Source organism: Oncorhynchus mykiss, chromosome 6, assembly GCF_013265735.2.
Source record: "Oncorhynchus mykiss isolate Arlee chromosome 6, USDA_OmykA_1.1, whole genome shotgun sequence".
Lineage (NCBI taxonomy): Eukaryota > Metazoa > Chordata > Actinopteri > Salmoniformes > Salmonidae > Oncorhynchus > Oncorhynchus mykiss.
The window spans coordinates 30232338-30251742 of record NC_048570.1 but is presented as its reverse complement, the minus strand read 5'-3'; the positions used below and the strand labels follow the sequence as shown (position 1 = coordinate 30251742).

Here is a 19405-nt window from a genome sequence, read left to right as displayed (position 1 = left end):
TCTTGTAAACTTATGGAAACTAACTTGAGACGTGTGATTTGATTTCAATAATAGCGAACACAGAGGACATGCGTAATAAAGAGAAATCCATGGAGAAATATGCACAAATATACTCACACAGTCAACAAACTGAAACAAACAAACACACACACCTTGTCCTGTTCCACAAAGTCCACGAAGGAAGTCCTCTCCACCTCTACAGGCTGTCCGTGTCTGTCATAGAGTGCCAGGACGAAGTGGAAGAAGTTGGACTTGCGCAGGTTAGAGGGGGGCTGCTTCTCAAAGTGGGCCCTGGAGAGAGCTACACCACTGTAGAGAGGAGAGGAGAGGAGAGGAGAGGAGAGGAGAGGAGAGGAGAGGAGAGGAGAGGAGAGGAGAGGAGAGGAGAGGAGAGGAGAGGAGAGGAGAGGAGAGGAGAGGGAAATTCACTTACACTACATCACAATCCTCAGTCACACATAGCAAACACTCTTAAAATCTAATCAAAATCACATGTTATTGGTCACATACACGTGTTCAGCAGATGTTATTGCGGGTGTAGCAAAATGCTTGTGTTTCTAGCTCCAATAGTGTAGTAATATCTAACAAGTAATATCTAACAATTTCACAACATATACCCAATACACACAAAACTAAGTAAAGGACTGGAATTAAGAATATCTAAATATATGGACGAGCACTGTCAGAGCGGCATAGACTAAGATACAGTAGAATAGTATAGAATAGAATACAGTATATACATATGAGATGAGTAATTCAAAATCAGTCAACATTATTAAAAGTGACTGGTGTTCTATTCATTAAAGAGGCACAGTGATTTCAAGTGCATGTATATAGGCAGCAGCCTCTAATGTGCTAGTGATGGCACATTACAACTCCAATCACTGTTTATTAAGGTCAACTGTATAGACTACAACAGAATCATTCAGTTTTAGATTTAACATTGCAACATGAATTAGTCAGGAATGGCAAAATGGAGAAAATTTGTTTTGAAAATACTCACTGAACAAACAGTGTGAGGAAACCCATTAAAGGAATTATAGACTATTTGATTTAAATGCTTCATTAAGATTGTAAGAATAAACAGCTTATATAGCCTAACTGTATGATGCAATCATCTTATGCTTCATTTTCACAAACGGTCATTTAGATTATTTGTTAGCAACAATTCAAGAATCGCATTGGGTTCAATGACTAACTTTCTATGCATGACCTACCTAGGAAATCGCGAATTATCGATGGTGGAATGAAATCAAAATGTTGACATGTACCAAAAAATAGCATGAAGTGCTTGCAGTGTTTATGTAATTAATGGGTGGGTCAAAGTTTGTCTTGCTCCAAGCGTGAAGGCCTAGAGCTTAATTAACAATGATTGTTTATTGATGCTTCGCCTCTTACACTGGGTGAGATAAAGGCTGTGTTTCTTTCGACGCTGCAAAATATGAAAAAGTTTAAAACGTTTTTCTTATAGGTCTACTGTGAAAGTTATTTTGGCACTCATGCTGATCTTCATCCTTGACCTTCGAAAAGTGAAAGGAGAAAGGGTCCAAAGTCAGACATAAATTAAAATGTACTTTTGATAGGATAATTGTTTCTAGCCTACATGTATCCATTATTTTATCGCTGCATAATTTAGGCTTGGAAGAACACGGAAAATTCTAATTTTCTTACAGATTAAGAAGCATCAGAGTACATTCAGGTAAAGTTATATTATGTCTGCTATCTATGTATTATGAAAAGGTGATATTCATGATGTGACCAATTGAAAAGGGTTTCAATCAACAAATGTGTTTCGGGTTGCATAAAATACATGTAAAATAGGAAAAGACTGTGATCGGATTAACGCCCATTTGAAACATCAGCCATAACCTTATTTAATCGAATACACCAAAATACGAAGGTTTTCAAATTACTACAAAAGTTTGTTCTGTTGCCAAAAAACTGTTTATTTAGGCAAATACACCTTTGAAAGTAATGTTAAGCTACCTTGTATGCATGCTTACTTTTCTGCATGTTCTCATTTGAAAAGAAGTCTACATAATTTATACCAAGGCTATCATAACAGCCTGTAGATGTAGCCTACTGGAGTATTTTAACATTAAGAATACACAAAAGTTCATTTTAAACCAGTATGAAAAACACTGTCAAAGTTTTGAAAAACTTTTGAATAAGATAATGGTAGACTAATTGATTTTTTGGGGGAAACAAATGATAATACGAATATGAATTTGTCAAGTGATTCATATTTCAGTAGACAGGCCAACATAGTTGTATTATTATTATCATTATTATTGTTATTGTGATTAGGCCTATTATTATTATTTCTGGGCTATTACCATCAACTTAAATCGTTATTATTGGCTATAGGCCTAATATATGGGGATAAGATCATTTCTGGATGGAGATATCAAATCTTTAGTAGATAATTCAACATGGATAAAATAACAGATTCCAACCGTCAAAAGCCTTACATGCGCGTCCTATAGGCCAACAAATCAATACTCAAGAGGTGGAATCCTCACTAAATTAACATTATTCCGGCCCGTGCGGTCACTTTCGTGACAGAATGCGTTTTTGTTTTGTTGTTGTGTTTTGTTGTATCCCTTTCATGCTGCTTGTGACACTGCCACCACTCGCTATTGACAGCGCGCGCCCGGGACAATCAGGACTCAGCATACAGAAAGACAGGGATGCTTGAGATAGACTTTTTCTACACAATTGTCAATTTTACGCCCGGGGCCACTTACTCCCAAAGACAACCTGTTGCTTTTTCGTTTTATCTCAAGTGTGGATAAGTTTAGGGTAAATGAGTATCACACAAGAGCCATGAGCATAATCAACAACAATACTTTATATTTAACTGCTTTGCACCACAGGTCACTTTTATAGGCTATTCTATAGGCTATGTTACGGTGATCTGTGCGCCATCTGGTTGGCTATTTGTCATTTACCTTTATCCTTTTTTACCGAGCATAGTATTGTTTATGATATAGAAATTGTTAAAACCATGTGCATAATACATTGACTCATCTTGCATGCTTAAAGAAGTCTAACCTAATCATCATTTAAAGCAATTTCTTATACGTGCGTTATACTGTTTTATGTTGCGCTTAGTTGCCAATAGAAAAGATAAGTGTATTTCGTCAAAATACCACAGGACATGAAGGTATACATTACCTTTGCGCTGCTACGTTAGCATCCACAACACCGACATTACGCACCCAGGACCGGACTGGATCCATCTCCTCTCCTAGAGTTCTTTCTTTTAATCCGCTGACGTCTCTTATCAGATGCTCCTGGATCCCGTACATTTAATACACAAATCCAATGGTGTTCTTTTCTGAGTAAACGAGAGAGCAATATCACTTTGGCAAAATAGAACTGGGAGGTACGTTCCAAGGATGCTGTTATCGAGCACTTGGGTGATGATTGAGGCTTCAGAGCTGCCCAATGGAAATAATAGGCTACTGCGTGTCCACTATTCTGTCTTCAAACGTGCTCTTGAAGGAAAACACGCAATAGATGTATTTTCCCGTGGACTACAATCATTGTCCACAAACAGGGGATATGTAACGTCAAACGTCGGTTCGAACATAAACAAGGGTCACCTGTTTGGTGGACACGCGCGCACTCCTGGACAGTCTCGTGCACACCGTAGTCTATTCCACAGATATGCATGCACACACACTTCCACACGACAGCTCTAAAATCAGGTGGCAAAATCTTTCTCCAACAAAGTAGCAGAGACCTTTTTCGCTTTGAATGTATGGGCTAAAGAGCTGGCAATAATGCTCCACTTCACTGTCCTGGAGCATGTATGAGTTCCTCTGTCGGGATAGGGTCTGGAGGAGGGGCTACACTGCCATATGTGGGACCGATTGTTGAAATGGATGCTCTCATTGGTGTAAAATGTCCCCGTTAGTTGGACTTTTTGAGCATCCAGCTAGCCAAATAGCTCTCTTGTCTGTTCAAACTTTTCTTTGGTGAAGTCCTACCCAAAGTGTGCTTCAGATCTCAGATGAAAGTGCCATAATATGAACAAAAATTAAGGCTAATAACATTATTATTTATTTTTTTATCCTTTCATTTGAACTTTTAAATATTTGGTCACATATTCAGACAACAGACCTTTATTATTTTCAGCAGAAAGAGTAGATTTTTGTTTTTATAGACTATCGAACTAGGCTACATTGTGTTAATGATTATATTATGTTATTATTCTATGTTGAAATCACAAATGGAAGTTTCAGTGAACACAAAACCTTTTATTCAGCCTATAGTGCAGTGACATCAATCACCTGTTTATAATATTGGCCTATTCATTAGGCAACTTAATAAATGATTATTATTCGATGTCTTGTTTATTATCACTTTGTAATCTCTCAGTGCGGCGTACAATTACCGCTGCAGGGAACAAACCCAAATAAATAACATAGACACAACATTCCATTTGAATAAAGGCCTACTGCTGCCATATTTGTCCCAGACATATGCATGAATGGCCTACAGAAAGACAGCTAGGCCTTCATGCTGCAGCAAAGTTGTCTAAAGAGTATAAAATTGAGAAAGCATTTAAGTCTAGGTTACTTGAACATGTAGAATGTAACTATTGTAGCCTACGCATACATATTGCATCTCCAGCAAAACTATTGGCCTATTTAGTTTGATATTCAAAACGTGGCCAACGTTTCTGTTCTATTGCTTGCGTTAGGCATTCAATTGTAAATTGTCTTTTTAATAGGATAACTGGATTAAAAGTAGAAAAGCAACAAACCTGAATATCTTATTTGGCATTTTCAGTCGCGTCATCAGTAAACACAAGAGTGCACTGCACCTGTCTACTCTCCCTGAACAATGCGCAGTGATTGAAAGCTGTGATTCGATTAAGGATATTAGTGCTAAACAATTGTAGTCTGGTTGTTCTTCACTGCTATACATTCGTGCTGCTCCTCCAAGACAGTGCTGTCAGTCTGAGGAAACACGGTTGGAACTTCTGTCTAAAATTATACAGACACAGTATATGTTAGATATGTTTCAAACGAACACAGGAGAAATAATTATATCCGCTATAACAACAGGCAATGCAATGACAACACATCCATGAAAAATCATTTGGATTTATGTGTACATTTTACATTGTAGCCTAGTCTATTTTTTTCTATTTGCTAAATAGACCATCAATATATATTTGGGGCACAGTTCCAAAAGGTGGAGGAATCAGATATCATGCTTAGATAGGATGTGAACCCGTGTTCAATTGAGTAAACCACATTTCAGTTATAAATGCGTTCAACCTTATTATAAAAAATATTCTAGTTGGAAAGTTAAACCTCAGTTCCCATGTGGGTGTCACGGAAGAGCCTGCGCAGAAAAACCGATACATCTGCACTTTGTCTATCTGCAATAAACACTGGCTATGTGTGTTACGCGTTTTACTCAGGTTATTTGCACCATGAAATGAAAAACGATTTACATAAAAGCTGATGACAAACTGCTGTTTCTATATGCCTGTTGACCGGTGTGCTCGAAAAGCTGGCCGATCATGCGTATTTATGCGTTTTAATATACAGAAACTTGTTTTTAATTAATTTCCGTTGTTTCTTTATCCATACTTCTGTATCTGAAAAGGAACGTTTTTCCATCCCTTGCTCCTTGCTGTGGCTATTGTCTCTGGATTGAGCTCGAGCCCCTGAACAATGAATGTAAATCTCCCCCCTTCGATCCCGCCTCAACCGACCATCTGCCAGCGCGACGGAGTCAGATGTTCCCCCAATTATAAGAACAGTCTTGCGGAATCCTCGCCACTGATTCTCCGCCCCTCCCTGAGTTCGTTCCATACTCTTCTGCCCCGCATCCCGACTTGTTTGATTGACAGCTCTGCTTAACCCGAAACCATTAAATAACTACAGATGCTGAAGTAGGTAGGCCTAATACACATCTTGTGAATTCCTCCACAGAACACTACTAGAGATGACATAGCACCCATAGCTAAAATAACCGCACTTGCTTTTACGGATTTTGGCATTGAGGGCTGTCTAGGGCAGGTTTAGGCTACTTATTGTCAACTGTAGCCTACCTGCTTTATGTACCCACTTCCTCTCAGGTGAATGGAGTCATCTACTGGCAGGAGAAAGACCTTCTTGACTTGAGGACTCATGCAGGAGGACTATTATCTTTTAAAAATTAGGTTCCCCCGAAGCGCTTGAAGGACCCTCAGAACATCCTCAATGCAATGGTTGCGCACTGAGTGTAGGATGGCTATACAGAACACCGCAAATAGTTGGATGACATTAACGGACTAGATTTTATTGACATGAGTCCTGTTTGCACGTGGGAAGTTAATGGACCAGTCATCGGGCTTTAGAGGGAAACAACCTGTTTAACTTTACAGATGGGTAGGCCTAGCCCATAGCCATGTAGCCATATCGAATGAAAAATGGATTTGCTCGCTTCGTAATATTGGAGCAGATACCCAGGCGAAAATGAGGATTAGTCAAACCACCTTGAGCGACACAAACGGCTTTCTAATCAATTTTACTCGCTGAGACGGTCAGTGAGTGTTTACGGGGTCTGGGGCGAGGAATCAGTGACTGCTAGACCGAACAATGGTGTATCGTGTGCCACTCGCCATCTCCAGGCATTCCCTCGCTCCCACGGGAGTACCAGCCGCCACTTTCTGGGAGGGGGAGGGGGGGGGGGGGTGGCCCATGACGCAGCAGCTGGCTCTCGTCCCCTCTGTCCACTACAGAGAGAACAACGGGATAATGCGGCCCACCACGTCCGTATCGATCGCTATATATTGCGCTCATTTATTTGTTTACGTATTTAAGTAAGGTAAGTCCCCGGCGACTATAGACGACAACAATTAAAATGGTGCCCAGTCAGACCACATCTTATGTTATCCTCAGCTTTCAGCCTACCATTCTATTAATTTTCTAAATCATAATCTTTACTTCACGAATAAAGCAAACATTTTATTGAAAGGCTAGGAAAGATGTTAATTTGACTTATTCGTTTGCTTTAATATTGAGGATGATTGGCTATAAGATAAGTAGGCCTATTAAAGTTGACAAAATATTAATGTTCTGTTTTCTGTATCCTATATGCATATTGGTGTTGTTTTTGTAGCCAATATTTATGTTACTCATTTTCCACAACGAAAACACGCCTAGCCTAGGCCTATGCACAACAAGTTATGTTGAGTTTATTGTACTTTTTTGGCACATATTGACTCTTTTAGGCCAATCTTCATAAAACTAACATTAAGCATAGATTATTAATTATATGTGTGATAAACCACATACTGCAGTGTAGCCTATAGACCATAATCTGAGCAATCCAAGTAGATTTTGAGACATTCGTATTCTGTGAAAAGCCCTACATCTGAGAAGAAGGGTGCAAATCGATGTGGAACCCTCACGCCCCCCTTTGGTTGAGCGTGAAGTGAACATGCTGTGTGTTGTGTGTATCGCTACTTCAACAATGTGAGGTGAGGTCTTGACTTGAGGTGACACAGAAGACAGAGAGGAGCATGTGCACGTGTCATTTGATTGTATTCATAATTTATCATTTGAAAGATGAATCACAGTCAGAAAATAATTGTTTATCAAAGTATACTCTTCATAATAATTTACATCATCCCGAGTGACGCTAGAGGCGTCACTACAGACCCTCTATTCGATTCCGGACTGTATCACACCCGGCTGTGAACGGGAGTCCCATAGGGCGGCACACAATTGGACCAGCGTCGTCCGGGTTTGGCCGGGGTAGGCCGTCATTGTAAATACGAATGTGTGACTTTCCAAGTGAAATAAATAAAAAATAATAAATAAAAACATTCGAAATTTACTGTATAAATGTTGAAACATTAGCTTTAGAATGAATGTTTTGCCGACCCAGTGGCAGGTAGGCTCCCTGAGTAACGCAGGTAGGCTCGCTTCTTATTTGTCATCATTTTACCATCACCCCAAAACTCATCATTAGCATATATTAAGTTATTAGGTTTTGTTCTAAGTGTTTAATGTGCAAGATCTAACGATATAATTGAATTAGCCAACAAGTTCATAAGAAGGAAAATACATACCAACAATTAGAAGAAAGTCAAATTAAATAAAATACAATTAACAATCATAAAGCTATCCCAATGCATATCAATCATAAAGCTATCCCAATGCATATCAATCATAAAGCTATCCCAATGCATATCAATCATAAAGCTATCCCATTGCATATCAATCATAAAGCTATCCCAATGCATATCAATCATAAAGCTATCCCAATGCAAATCAATCATAAAGCTATCCCAATGCATATCCCTGATGTGTTAAGATTAATTGAATCTAACTCTCCCACTCCTCTTTCTCTCCTATCAGTGACTCACCCACTCCTCTTTCTCTCCTATCAGTGACTCTCCCACTCCTCTTTCTCTCCTATCAGTAACTCTCCCACTCCTCTTTCTCTCCTATCAGTGACTCTAACACTCCTATCAGTGACTCTCCCACTCCTCTTTCTCTCCTATCAGTGACTCTAACACTACTCTTTCTCTCCTATCAGTGACTCGCTCACTCCTCTTTCTCTCCTATCAGTGACTCTAACACTCCTCTTTCTCTCCTATCAGTGACTCTAACACTCCTCTTTCTCTCCCATCAGTGACTCTAACACTCCTCTTTCTCTCCTATCAGTAACTCTCCCACTCCTCTTTCTCTCCTATCAGTGACTCTAACACTCCTCTTTCTCTCCTATCAGTGACTCTCCCACTCCTCTTTCTCTCCTATCAGTGACTCTAACACTCCTCTTTCTCTCCTATCAGTGACTCGCCCACTCCTCTTTCTCTCCTATCAGTGACTCGCCCACTCCTCTTTCTCTCCTATCAGTGACTCGCCAACTCCTCTTTCTCTCCTATCAGTGACTCTCCCACTCCTCTTTCTCTCCTATCCGTGACTTGCCCACTCCTCTTTCTCCTATCAGTAACTCTCCCACTCCTCTTTCTCTCCTATCAGTGACTCGCCAACTCCTCTTTCTCTCCTATCAGTGACTCTCCCACTCTTCTTTCTCTCCTATCAGTGACTCTAACACTCCTCTTTCTCTCCTATCAGTGACTCTCCCACTCCTCTTTCTCTCCTATCAGTGACTCTCCCACTCCTCTTTCTCTCCTATCAGTGACTCTCCCACTCCTCTTTCTCTCCTAGTGCAAGTATAACAAACCAGTGAACTGACCTCTTTTCTCCTTGATGATCTGTTAAAGCTTATCATACATTAAAAGATAATAAAAAATGAATTTAAATAATTTAAAAAGACAGAAAAGGTAGCTTAGTTGAAACCTGTGGGTCAGAGAGGGCTCTGGACAGTGAAGATCAGGTGCCCTGAGAAGAAGCTGTCGGAGGTCATGCTGTTGCCACCGTAGTAAGTTGACAGCCAGATCTTGTCCCCCATGTTGAGCTGCAGCAGTGTGCCTCCAGTAGCCGTGATGTAGCCGTTCTGCTGGGTGGTGAAGGAATGCAGCACCAGCTGGCCGTTCCTCCGCAGGTCCACACTGCCCACATTCTGTTATATGGTGCAATGGAACTCAAACTCGTAGACGCCTGGCTCCACGCAGGTGAACTCCCCCATCCTGGTGTCGTAGTGGTTCTGTCCATTGTAGATTACCTCATAGAATTGGATGGGCTGGCCTGGGGTAGTTGTAGCCGAGCCGCACGGCGAGGGCAGATTTTGCGGAGATGCCAGGCAAACCACGTGGCCCTTGTAGTCCTGAGTGAGAGAGAGTGAGGTTAGGAATGATGTCAACACTACAACAGACACTATTAGTTCTAACAGTGGTTATGCTTCTCCTTGTTAAATACTATTAGTTCTAACAGTGGTTATGCTTCTCCTTGTTAAATACTATTAGTTCTAACAGTGGTTATGCTTCTCCTTGTTAAATACTATTAGTTCTAACAGTGGTTATGCTTCTCCTTGTTAAATACTATTAGTTCTAACAGTTGTTATGCTTCTCCTTGTTAAATACTATTAGTCATAACAGTTGTTATGCTTCTCCTTGTTAAATACTATTAGTCATAACAGTTGTTATGCTTCTCCTTGTTAAATACTATTAGTCATAACAGTGGTTATGCTTCTCCTTGTTAAATACTATTAGTTCTAACAGTGGTTATGCTTCTCCTTGTTAAATACTATTAGTCATAACAGTGGTTATGCTTCTCCTTGTTAAATACTATTAGTTCTAACAGTGGTTATGCTTCTCCTTGTTAAATACTATTAGTTCTAACAGTGGTTATGCTTCTCCTTGTTAAATACTATTAGTCATAACAGTGGTTATGCTTCTCCTTGTTAAATACTATTAGTCATAACAGTGGTTATGCTTCTCCTTGTTAAATACTATTAGTTCTAACAGTGGTTATGCTTCTCCTTGTTAAATACTATTAGTTCTAACAGTGGTTATGCTTCTCCTTGTTAAATACTATTAGTCATAACAGTGGTTATGCTTCTCCTTGTTAAATACTATTAGTTCTAACAGTGGTTATGCTTCTCCTTGTTAAATACTATTAGTTCTAACAGTGGTTATGCTTCTCCTTGTTAAATACTATTAGTCATAACAGTGGTTATGCTTCTCCTTGTTAAATACTATTAGTTCTAACAGTGGTTATGCTTCTCCTTGTTAAATACTATTAGTCATAACAGTTGTTATGCTTCTCCTTGTTAAATACTATTAGTTCTAACAGTGGTTATGCTTCTCCTTGTTAAATACTATTAGTTCTAACAGTTGTTATGCTTCTCCTTGTTAAATACTATTAGTTCTAACAGTGGTTATGCTTCTCCTTGTTAAATACTATTAGTCATAACAGTGGTTATGCTTCTCCTTGTTAAATACTATTAGTCATAACAGTGGTTATGCTTCTCCTTGTTAAATACTATTAGTTCTAACAGTGGTTATGCTTCTCCTTGTTAAATACTATTAGTCATAACAGTGGTTATGCTTCTCCTTGTTAAATACTATTAGTTCTAACAGTGGTTATGCTTCTCCTTGTTAAATACTATTAGTTCTAACAGTTGTTATGCTTCTCCTTGTTAAATACTATTAGTCATAACAGTGGTTATGCTTCTCCTTGTTAAATACTATTAGTTCTAACAGTGGTTATGCTTCTTGTTAAATACTATTAGTCATAACAGTGGTTATGCTTCTTGTTAAATACTATTAGTTCTAACAGTGGTTATGCTTCTCCTTGTTAAATACTATTAGTCATAACAGTGGTTATGCTTCTCCTTGTTAAATACTATTAGTTCTAACAGTGGTTATGCTTCTTGTTAAATACTATTAGTCATAACAGTGGTTATGCTTCTTGTTAAATACTATTAGTCATAACAGTGGTTATGCTTCTCCTTGTTAAATACTATTAGTTCTAACAGTGGTTATGCTTCTCCTTGTTAAATACTATTAGTCATAACAGTGGTTATGCTTCTCCTTGTTAAATACTATTAGTCATAACAGTGGTTATGCTTCTCCTTGTTAAATACTATTAGTTCTAACAGTGGTTATGCTTCTCCTTGTTAAATACTATTAGTTCTAACAGTGGTTATGCTTCTCCTTGTTAAATACTATTAGTCATAACAGTTGTTATGCTTCTCCTTGTTAAATACTATTAGTCATAACAGTGGTTATGCTTCTCCTTGTTAAATACTATTAGTCATAACAGTGGTTATGCTTCTTGTTAAATACTATTAGTCATAACAGTGGTTATGCTTCTCCTTGTTAAATACTATTAGTTCTAACAGTGGTTATGCTTCTCCTTGTTAAATACTATTAGTCATAACAGTGGTTATGCTTCTCCTTGTTAAATACTATTAGTCATAACAGTGGTTATGCTTCTCCTTGTTAAATACTATTAGTTCTAACAGTGGTTATGCTTCTTGTTAAATACTATTAGTCATAACAGTGGTTATGCTTCTCCTTGTTAAATACTATTAGTTCTAACAGTGGTTATGCTTCTCCTTGTTAAATACTATTAGTTCTAACAGTGGTTATGCTTCTCCTTGTTAAATACTATTAGTCATAACAGTGGTTATGCTTCTCCTTGTTAAATACTATTAGTCATAACAGTGGTTATGCTTCTTGTTAAATACTATTAGTCATAACAGTGGTTATGCTTCTCCTTGTTAAATACTATTAGTCATAACAGTGGTTATGCTTCTCCTTGTTAAATACTATTAGTCATAACAGTGGTTATGCTTCTTGTTAAATACTATTAGTCATAACAGTTGTTATGCTTCTCCTTGTTAAATACTATTAGTCATAACAGTTGTTATGCTTCTCCTTGTTAAATACTATTAGTCATAACAGTGGTTATGCTTCTCCTTGTTAAATACTATTAGTTCTAACAGTGGTTATGCTTCTCCTTGTTAAATACTATTAGTTCTAACAGTGGTTATGCTTCTCCTTGTTAAATACTATTAGTCATAACAGTGGTTATGCTTCTCCTTGTTAAATACTATTAGTCATAACAGTGGTTATGCTTCTCCTTGTTAAATACTATTAGTCATAACAGTGGTTATGCTTCTCCTTGTTAAATACTATTAGTCATAACAGTGGTTATGCTTCTCCTTGTTAAATACTATTAGTTCTAACAGTGGTTATGCTTCTCCTTGTTAAATACTATTAGTTCTAACAGTGGTTATGCTTCTCCTTGTTAAATACTATTAGTTCTAACAGTGGTTATGCTTCTCCTTGTTAAATACTATTAGTTCTAACAGTGGTTATGCTTCTCCTTGTTAAATACTATTAGTTCTAACAGTGGTTATGCTTCTTGTTAAATACTATTAGTTCTAACAGTGGTTATGCTTCTCCTTGTTAAATACTATTAGTCATAACAGTGGTTATGCTTCTCCTTGTTAAATACTATTAGTCATAACAGTGGTTATGCTTCTTGTTAAATACTATTAGTCATAACAGTTGTTATGCTTCTCCTTGTTAAATACTATTAGTCATAACAGTTGTTATGCTTCTCCTTGTTAAATACTATTAGTCATAACAGTGGTTATGCTTCTCCTTGTTAAATACTATTAGTCATAACAGTGGTTATGCTTCTCCTTGTTAAATACTATTAGTCATAACAGTGGTTATGCTTCTCCTTGTTAAATACTATTAGTTCTAACAGTGGTTATGCTTCTCCTTGTTAAATACTATTAGTCATAACAGTGGTTATGCTTCTTGTTAAATACTATTAGTCATAACAGTGGTTATGCTTCTCCTTGTTAAATACTATTAGTCATAACAGTGGTTATGCTTCTTGTTAAATACTATTAGTCATAACAGTGGTTATGCTTCTCCTTGTTAAATACTATTAGTCATAACAGTGGTTATGCTTCTTGTTAAATACTATTAGTCATAACAGTGGTTATGCTTCTTGTTAAATACTATTAGTCATAACAGTGGTTATGCTTCTCCTTGTTAAATACTATTAGTTCTAACAGTGGTTATGCTTCTCCTTGTTAAATACTATTAGTCATAACAGTGGTTATGCTTCTCCTTGTTAAATACTATTAGTTCTAACAGTGGTTATGCTTCTTGTTAAATACTATTAGTCATAACAGTGGTTATGCTTCTTGTTAAATACTATTAGTCATAACAGTGGTTATGCTTCTTGTTAAATACTATTAGTCATAACAGTGGTTATGCTTCTCCTTGTTAAATACTATTAGTTCTAACAGTGGTTATGCTTCTTGTTAAATACTATTAGTTCTAACAGTGGTTATGCTTCTCCTTGTTAAATACTATTAGTTCTAACAGTGGTTATGCTTCTCCTTGTTAAATACTATTAGTCATAACAGTGGTTATGCTTCTCCTTGTTAAATACTATTAGTCATAACAGTGGTTATGCTTCTCCTTGTTAAATACTATTAGTCATAACAGTGGTTATGCTTCTCCTTGTTAAATACTATTAGTCATAACAGTGGTTATGCTTCTCCTTGTTAAATACTATTAGTCATAACAGTGGTTATGCTTCTCCTTGTTAAATACTATTAGTCATAACAGTGGTTATGCTTCTCCTTGTTAAATACTATTAGTCATAACAGTGGTTATGCTTCTCCTTGTTAAATACTATTAGTCATAACAGTGGTTATGCTTCTCCTTGTTAAATACTATTAGTCATAACAGTGGTTATGCTTCTTGTTAAATACTATTAGTCATAACAGTGGTTATGCTTCTCCTTGTTAAATACTATTAGTCATAACAGTGGTTATGCTCTGGGGGACCTCATCAGACAACCACTTAGCACCTCACATCAGGCCTAGTGAGTGACTACCAGAATATTTATGACATAATACAGACAGTAATCATATACAGTGGCAAGAAAAAGTATGTGAACCCTTTGGAATTACCTGGATTTCTACATAAATTGGTCATCAAATCTGGTCTGATCTTCATCTAAGTCACGACAATAGACAAACACAGCGTGCTTAAACTAATATCACACTAATTATTGTATTTTTCTTGTCTATATTGAATACATCATTTAAACATTCACAGTGTAGGTTGAAAAAAGTATGTGAACTCCTAGGCTAATGACTTCTCCAAAAGCTAATTGGAGTCAGGAGTCAGCTAACCTGGAGTCCAATCAATGAGATGAGATGTTGGTTAGCACTGCCTCGCCCAATAAAAAACACTCACAACATTTGAGTTTGCTATTCACAAGAAGCATTGCCTGATGTGAACCATGCCTCGAACAAAAGAGATCTCAGAAGACCTAAGATTAAGAATTGTTGACTTGCATAAAGCTGGAAAGGGTTACCAAAGTTTAAAAAAGCCTTGATGTTCATCAGTCCACGGTAAGACAAATTGTCTATAAAAGGAGAAAGTTCAGCAATGTTCCTACTCTCCCTAGGAGTGGCCGTCCTGCAAAGCTGACTGCAAGAACACAGCACAGAATGCTCAATGAGGTTAAGAAAAATCCTAGAGTGTCAGCTAAAGACTTACAGAAATCTCTGGAACATGCTAACATCTCTGTTGACGAGTCTACAATACATAAAACACTAAACAAGAATGGTATTCAAGGGAGGACCCCACGGAAGAAGCCACTGCTGTCCAAAATAAACATTGCTGCATGTCTGAAGTTTGCAAAAGTGCACCTGGATGTTCCACAGCACTACTTGCAAAATATTCTGTGGATAGATGAAACTACAATTGAGCTGTTTGGAAGGAACACACAACACTATGTGTGGAGAAAAAAAGGCACAGCACACCAACATCAAAACCTCATCCCCACTGTAAAGTATGGTCGAGGGAGCATCATGATTTGGGGCTGCTTTGCTGCCTCTTGGCCTGGACAGCTTGCTATCATTGACGGAAAAAATAAGTCCCAAGTTTATCAAGATATTTTTCAGGAGAATGTTAGGCTATCTGTCCGCCAATTGAAGCTCAACAGAAGTTGGGTGGTGCAACAGGACAACGACCCAAAACACGGAAGTAAATCAACAACAGAATCGCTTCAACAGAAGAAAATACGCCTTTGGAGTAGCCCAGTCAGAGTCCTGACCTCAAACCGATTGAGATGCTGTGGCATGACCTCAAGAGAGCAGTTCACACCAGACATCCCAAGAATATTGCTGAACTGAAACAGTGTTGTAAAGAGGAATGTCCAAAATTCCTCCTGACTGTTGTGCAGGTCTGATCCATCACTACAGAAAACGTTTGGTTTAAGTTATTGCTGCCAATGTAGGGTCAACCAGTTATTAAAACCAAGGGTTCACATACTTTTCCCCCCCTGCACTGTGAATGTTTACACAGTGTGTTCAATAAAGACATGAAAATGTATGTGTGTTATTAGTTGTGTTATTATGTATGTGTGTGTGTTATTAGTTGTGTGTGTTATTAGTTTAAGCAGACTGTGTTTGTCTATTGTTGTGAACTAGATGAAGATCAGATACAATTGTTATGACCAATTTATGCAGAAACCCAGGTATTTCCAAAGGGTTCACATACTTTTTCTTGCCACTATACATGTAAATGGGGGAGAGAAGGGATGGTGGAGGAGGGTGGTGATTTGACCTTCTGGTCCTGGTGACCCTCTCGGTCCTACTGGTCCTTGTTTAGTCAAGCCAGTTCCACCAGATTTGGGATCTGTGTTGGACCAGGTTCAATAAAAAAAATACTAGAAATCATGTATTACTTCCTGTATATATTGACAAAGTCATATCTTTCTAACTCGCACTTGAGAACACACAAATTCCCACCTCAGTAAGGCTCAGTTAAAGAGAGATGTATGTCACGCGAGGCCTCAGATCAACACTCACTATCACCATTGTCCTTCCAGGGGCTGAGGTCAAAAGCAGGCATGTCTTCACCAAGGGTGTAACCGGACTCACGGGGGTGATACTGGAAGGGTCTCTCAGGGACATCAGCGATGCCAGTGTTGTCACAGGTGACGCGAGCCAGAGATGTCTTCCCCAGGCTTTTTTTCTGATCCTTGGTGAAGACTATCGTTTTCCCACCACAGTCTGATACACAACACAAAACAGGGTTTTTGTAAATTATGACTGAAGACTCAGAGATATGAAAGTCCAAACAAGACATTGCTGAGTCCTTTCTAAAAAAAAGGTGGTTTGGACCCTATGCTGAGGTGGCTGGTGGGTCGTCAGGCTAAACTGAACACTCAGGACCACATGATGAGCTGAGGGGTAGGCTGTTTGAGTTTTCCGTTAAAAGGTCCCTGGTCATGGGCTCTCTCAACCGAGATCACGGACTCCCCAGTAAGGTACTCCATCTCTCTGTCTCCTATCCTCTATTTCTCCCTCTCTCTGATTAACTGTCTCATCTAGAAGCTTATCTTTCTCTACAGTATAACTTTCCTCCACTTATACCACACATGGGAGGACTACTGTCAAAGCTCTCCACACTGTCTTCTATGTGATACTGTATTTCTGTAAAAGGCTGACAATTAACACTTCATCTTCTTGTTACCCCTCTCAGGTTACAACAAATGGTGTGGGTTATGTAACCTGTCCCAGGCCCAGAACCTGACAATGGTGATAAACAACACTGAGCTGGCCCAGAACCTGCTGAGCCTCTATGGGACTCCTGACAACATTGATTAGGCAGGGTCGTTTATAGACTCTCAATCCACAACATGTTTGACTGTATTTAACAGAGCCCTTTTTTAGCTAGGTAAGTCAGTTAAGAACAAATTCTTATTTTCTATGACGGCCTAGGAACCATGGGTTAACTGCTTTGATCAGGGGCAGAACAACAGATTTTTACATTGTCGGCTCAGGGATTTGATCTTGCAACCTTTTGGTTACTATTCCAACGCTCTAACCACTACTGCTACCTGGGGGAGCAGGTAGCAGTAAGGCCTGATCCAGCTATACTTTAGTAGTAATAATAATACAACCTTATTTTGATCTATACACTTTTAGTGTACAATGGGAAATCACTTATGGTGAATGTAAACGTTCCCCTGAGAAGTGGGACTGAGAGTTGTACCTTCAAAGACAATCCTCCAGGGGGCGAAGAAGGCCCTGTGCAGCAGCTGACTGGGGAACTGGGCGTTCTCATTGTAGTTCTCATCCAGACGGAAGATATTGGAAGATATTGGGCTGGATGGACAGTTGAGCGAAGAGGTAGGCAAACACATTGGAGATGCTGGAGTCGACATTCTCATCATAGCCAGGGTAGGTGGACAGCTGCCTTGCAATGAAGTCTGGGCCCACAATGTGGAACAGGAAGTCCTTGAAGGTGATCACCTGTGAGAGGAGGAAGGACATGTGTGACAGTTTAATCACCCAGCAACTCAAACCCATGTGTGTAGGTAACTACAACTATGTTATGACCTGTGTAACTTTGAACTCCGTGTACAGATAGAAACTGAGCTAAATTAAATAGATTTGTTATTAGGCTCTCATTGGAATTACCTGGAAGTAGCCTCCCATGATCTTGCGGGTCTTCTAGTAGGTGATCTCTCCAGTCCAGTGAGGGTTGAGCTGGGTGAGGGTGCGGGTCATGTGGTTGTGTTCACGCAACATCATTGTGGGCATGGAGGTCAGAGCAATGTTCAGGATGCGGTTGGACACCTCCCTCACCTGGACAGTTGGAGAAAAGGATCCCTTTGGTGAGACTGAAGGAAATGTTGCTGCAGTGCCACTAGAGTACTATGGATCGTACTGCTAACACTATCTTAATCCTAAGGATCAAGGTAACAAGGATAGTTAATAGAGTAGCTTAATCAGTATGATAATATTGGTAATGATAATACGGTTGTAGTACCAGGGGAAGGAGGTTCCCATTGATTTGCATGTTCGGATCCCAGCCCTTGGCCAGTGAGATGCCATCCTCATACTCAGCAAGGAGACAGTGGGTGAAGGGTGTGTTGGCAGAGCCTCTTCGAGGGTTTTCCCTGGAGAGAGGGGGAGGGAAATAGACATTGAAAAAGTGAAGGAGATGCCATGGTGATATTCATGTTTTTGGCTTGCGTCACTAGTCAATTCCTTCCTTCTGTGATTTTAGGCCAGTATGTGTTGTGCAACAACAGGATGGTGTAGGAGACTTGTTGCTTTGATGTCATTATTTGGCTTACCTGTTGTTACAGACACTGGTGGCTGTGCGAAACCTTTTCAGGTTGGGGTGGTTTTTGCAGGAAGTGGTGCGGGCCATGGCTGAGCAGCAAGTCAGATCAGCAATAGTCTCCAGATCCTCAGAAGAGATTAGGTCTGTGCGGAAGACAGACAAGAGAGCCAGTGAGCTGTGTGGTCTGAGTGTTGATGGGGACATGTGTATGGAGCAGCCAGGGTATTTTTTTCTAAACCCCGGGGAAATGCCAGAAAAGAGACGTGTGAGATAAACAGGATAGAGAAACAGGTGTGTGAGAAACAGGACCGACCCGTGGCGTTGAGTGAGCGCTTATGGATGCTGTGGTTTTTTGGTAGATCTTTCCAGGGGTGTTCTCCATGTTGTCTACAGCCCGCACCGCTGAGCGGGCGTCCCGGGCAGGCTGCTCCAACAGCATTACTCTTTACGTGTGATAAACTCCTACAGGGGGGCAGTGCAGGAACATGAGCCAATGGTATTACTCACTGGTACTGTATGTAGCATCGCAAGCCAGGCGTCTAGGCACTCTTACGGCGAGCTATACATGGCTGGGAAGTTATGTGGTGTACCATAAAGACATTTCCACATAGAAATACACATTCTGTACAATACATAATCAAACTGAAACATGTTCTGTGATTCATACATGACACTGAAAAATATATTCTGATCTACCAGGCTCCAATGGGAAATTTCAAAGAAGGGTTTTCAGACTCACTCTTTTCAGGATTACTCATAGTCCGCATCCACTCTGGCCTTAGCATCATTTTACGTCATCCTGCTCACGCGCCCTTCTGAAGACAAAATAAGCATCTTTCAATTCCTGTGACTGAT

The 19405-nt window shown here is 39.3% G+C and overlaps 1 protein-coding gene and 1 pseudogene across 5 annotated transcripts in view; both read right to left on the bottom strand.

Moving 5' to 3' along the window:
- Positions 1-3844, bottom strand: part of LOC110525712 (transcription factor COE2) — a 35624-nt gene extending 31780 nt beyond the window's left edge. For 2 of the 5 annotated variants that reach the window (XM_036979820.1, XM_036979819.1), the window contains exons 1-2: positions 3178-3311; positions 153-309 (exon numbers count right to left, since the gene is read on the bottom strand). In XM_036979820.1, the coding sequence (XP_036835715.1) occupies positions 153-309; positions 3178-3311 (291 nt within the window). Of the gene's footprint in view, positions 1-152; positions 310-3177 lie in introns of those variants that run through there. The other 3 variants (XM_036979822.1, XM_036979823.1, XM_036979821.1) reach the window with 2 other exon arrangements.
- A 5483-nt stretch (positions 3845-9327) lies between these two features.
- Positions 9328-19151, bottom strand: LOC110526737 (annotated as a pseudogene).
- Between the last annotated feature and the right edge of the window lie 254 nt (positions 19152-19405).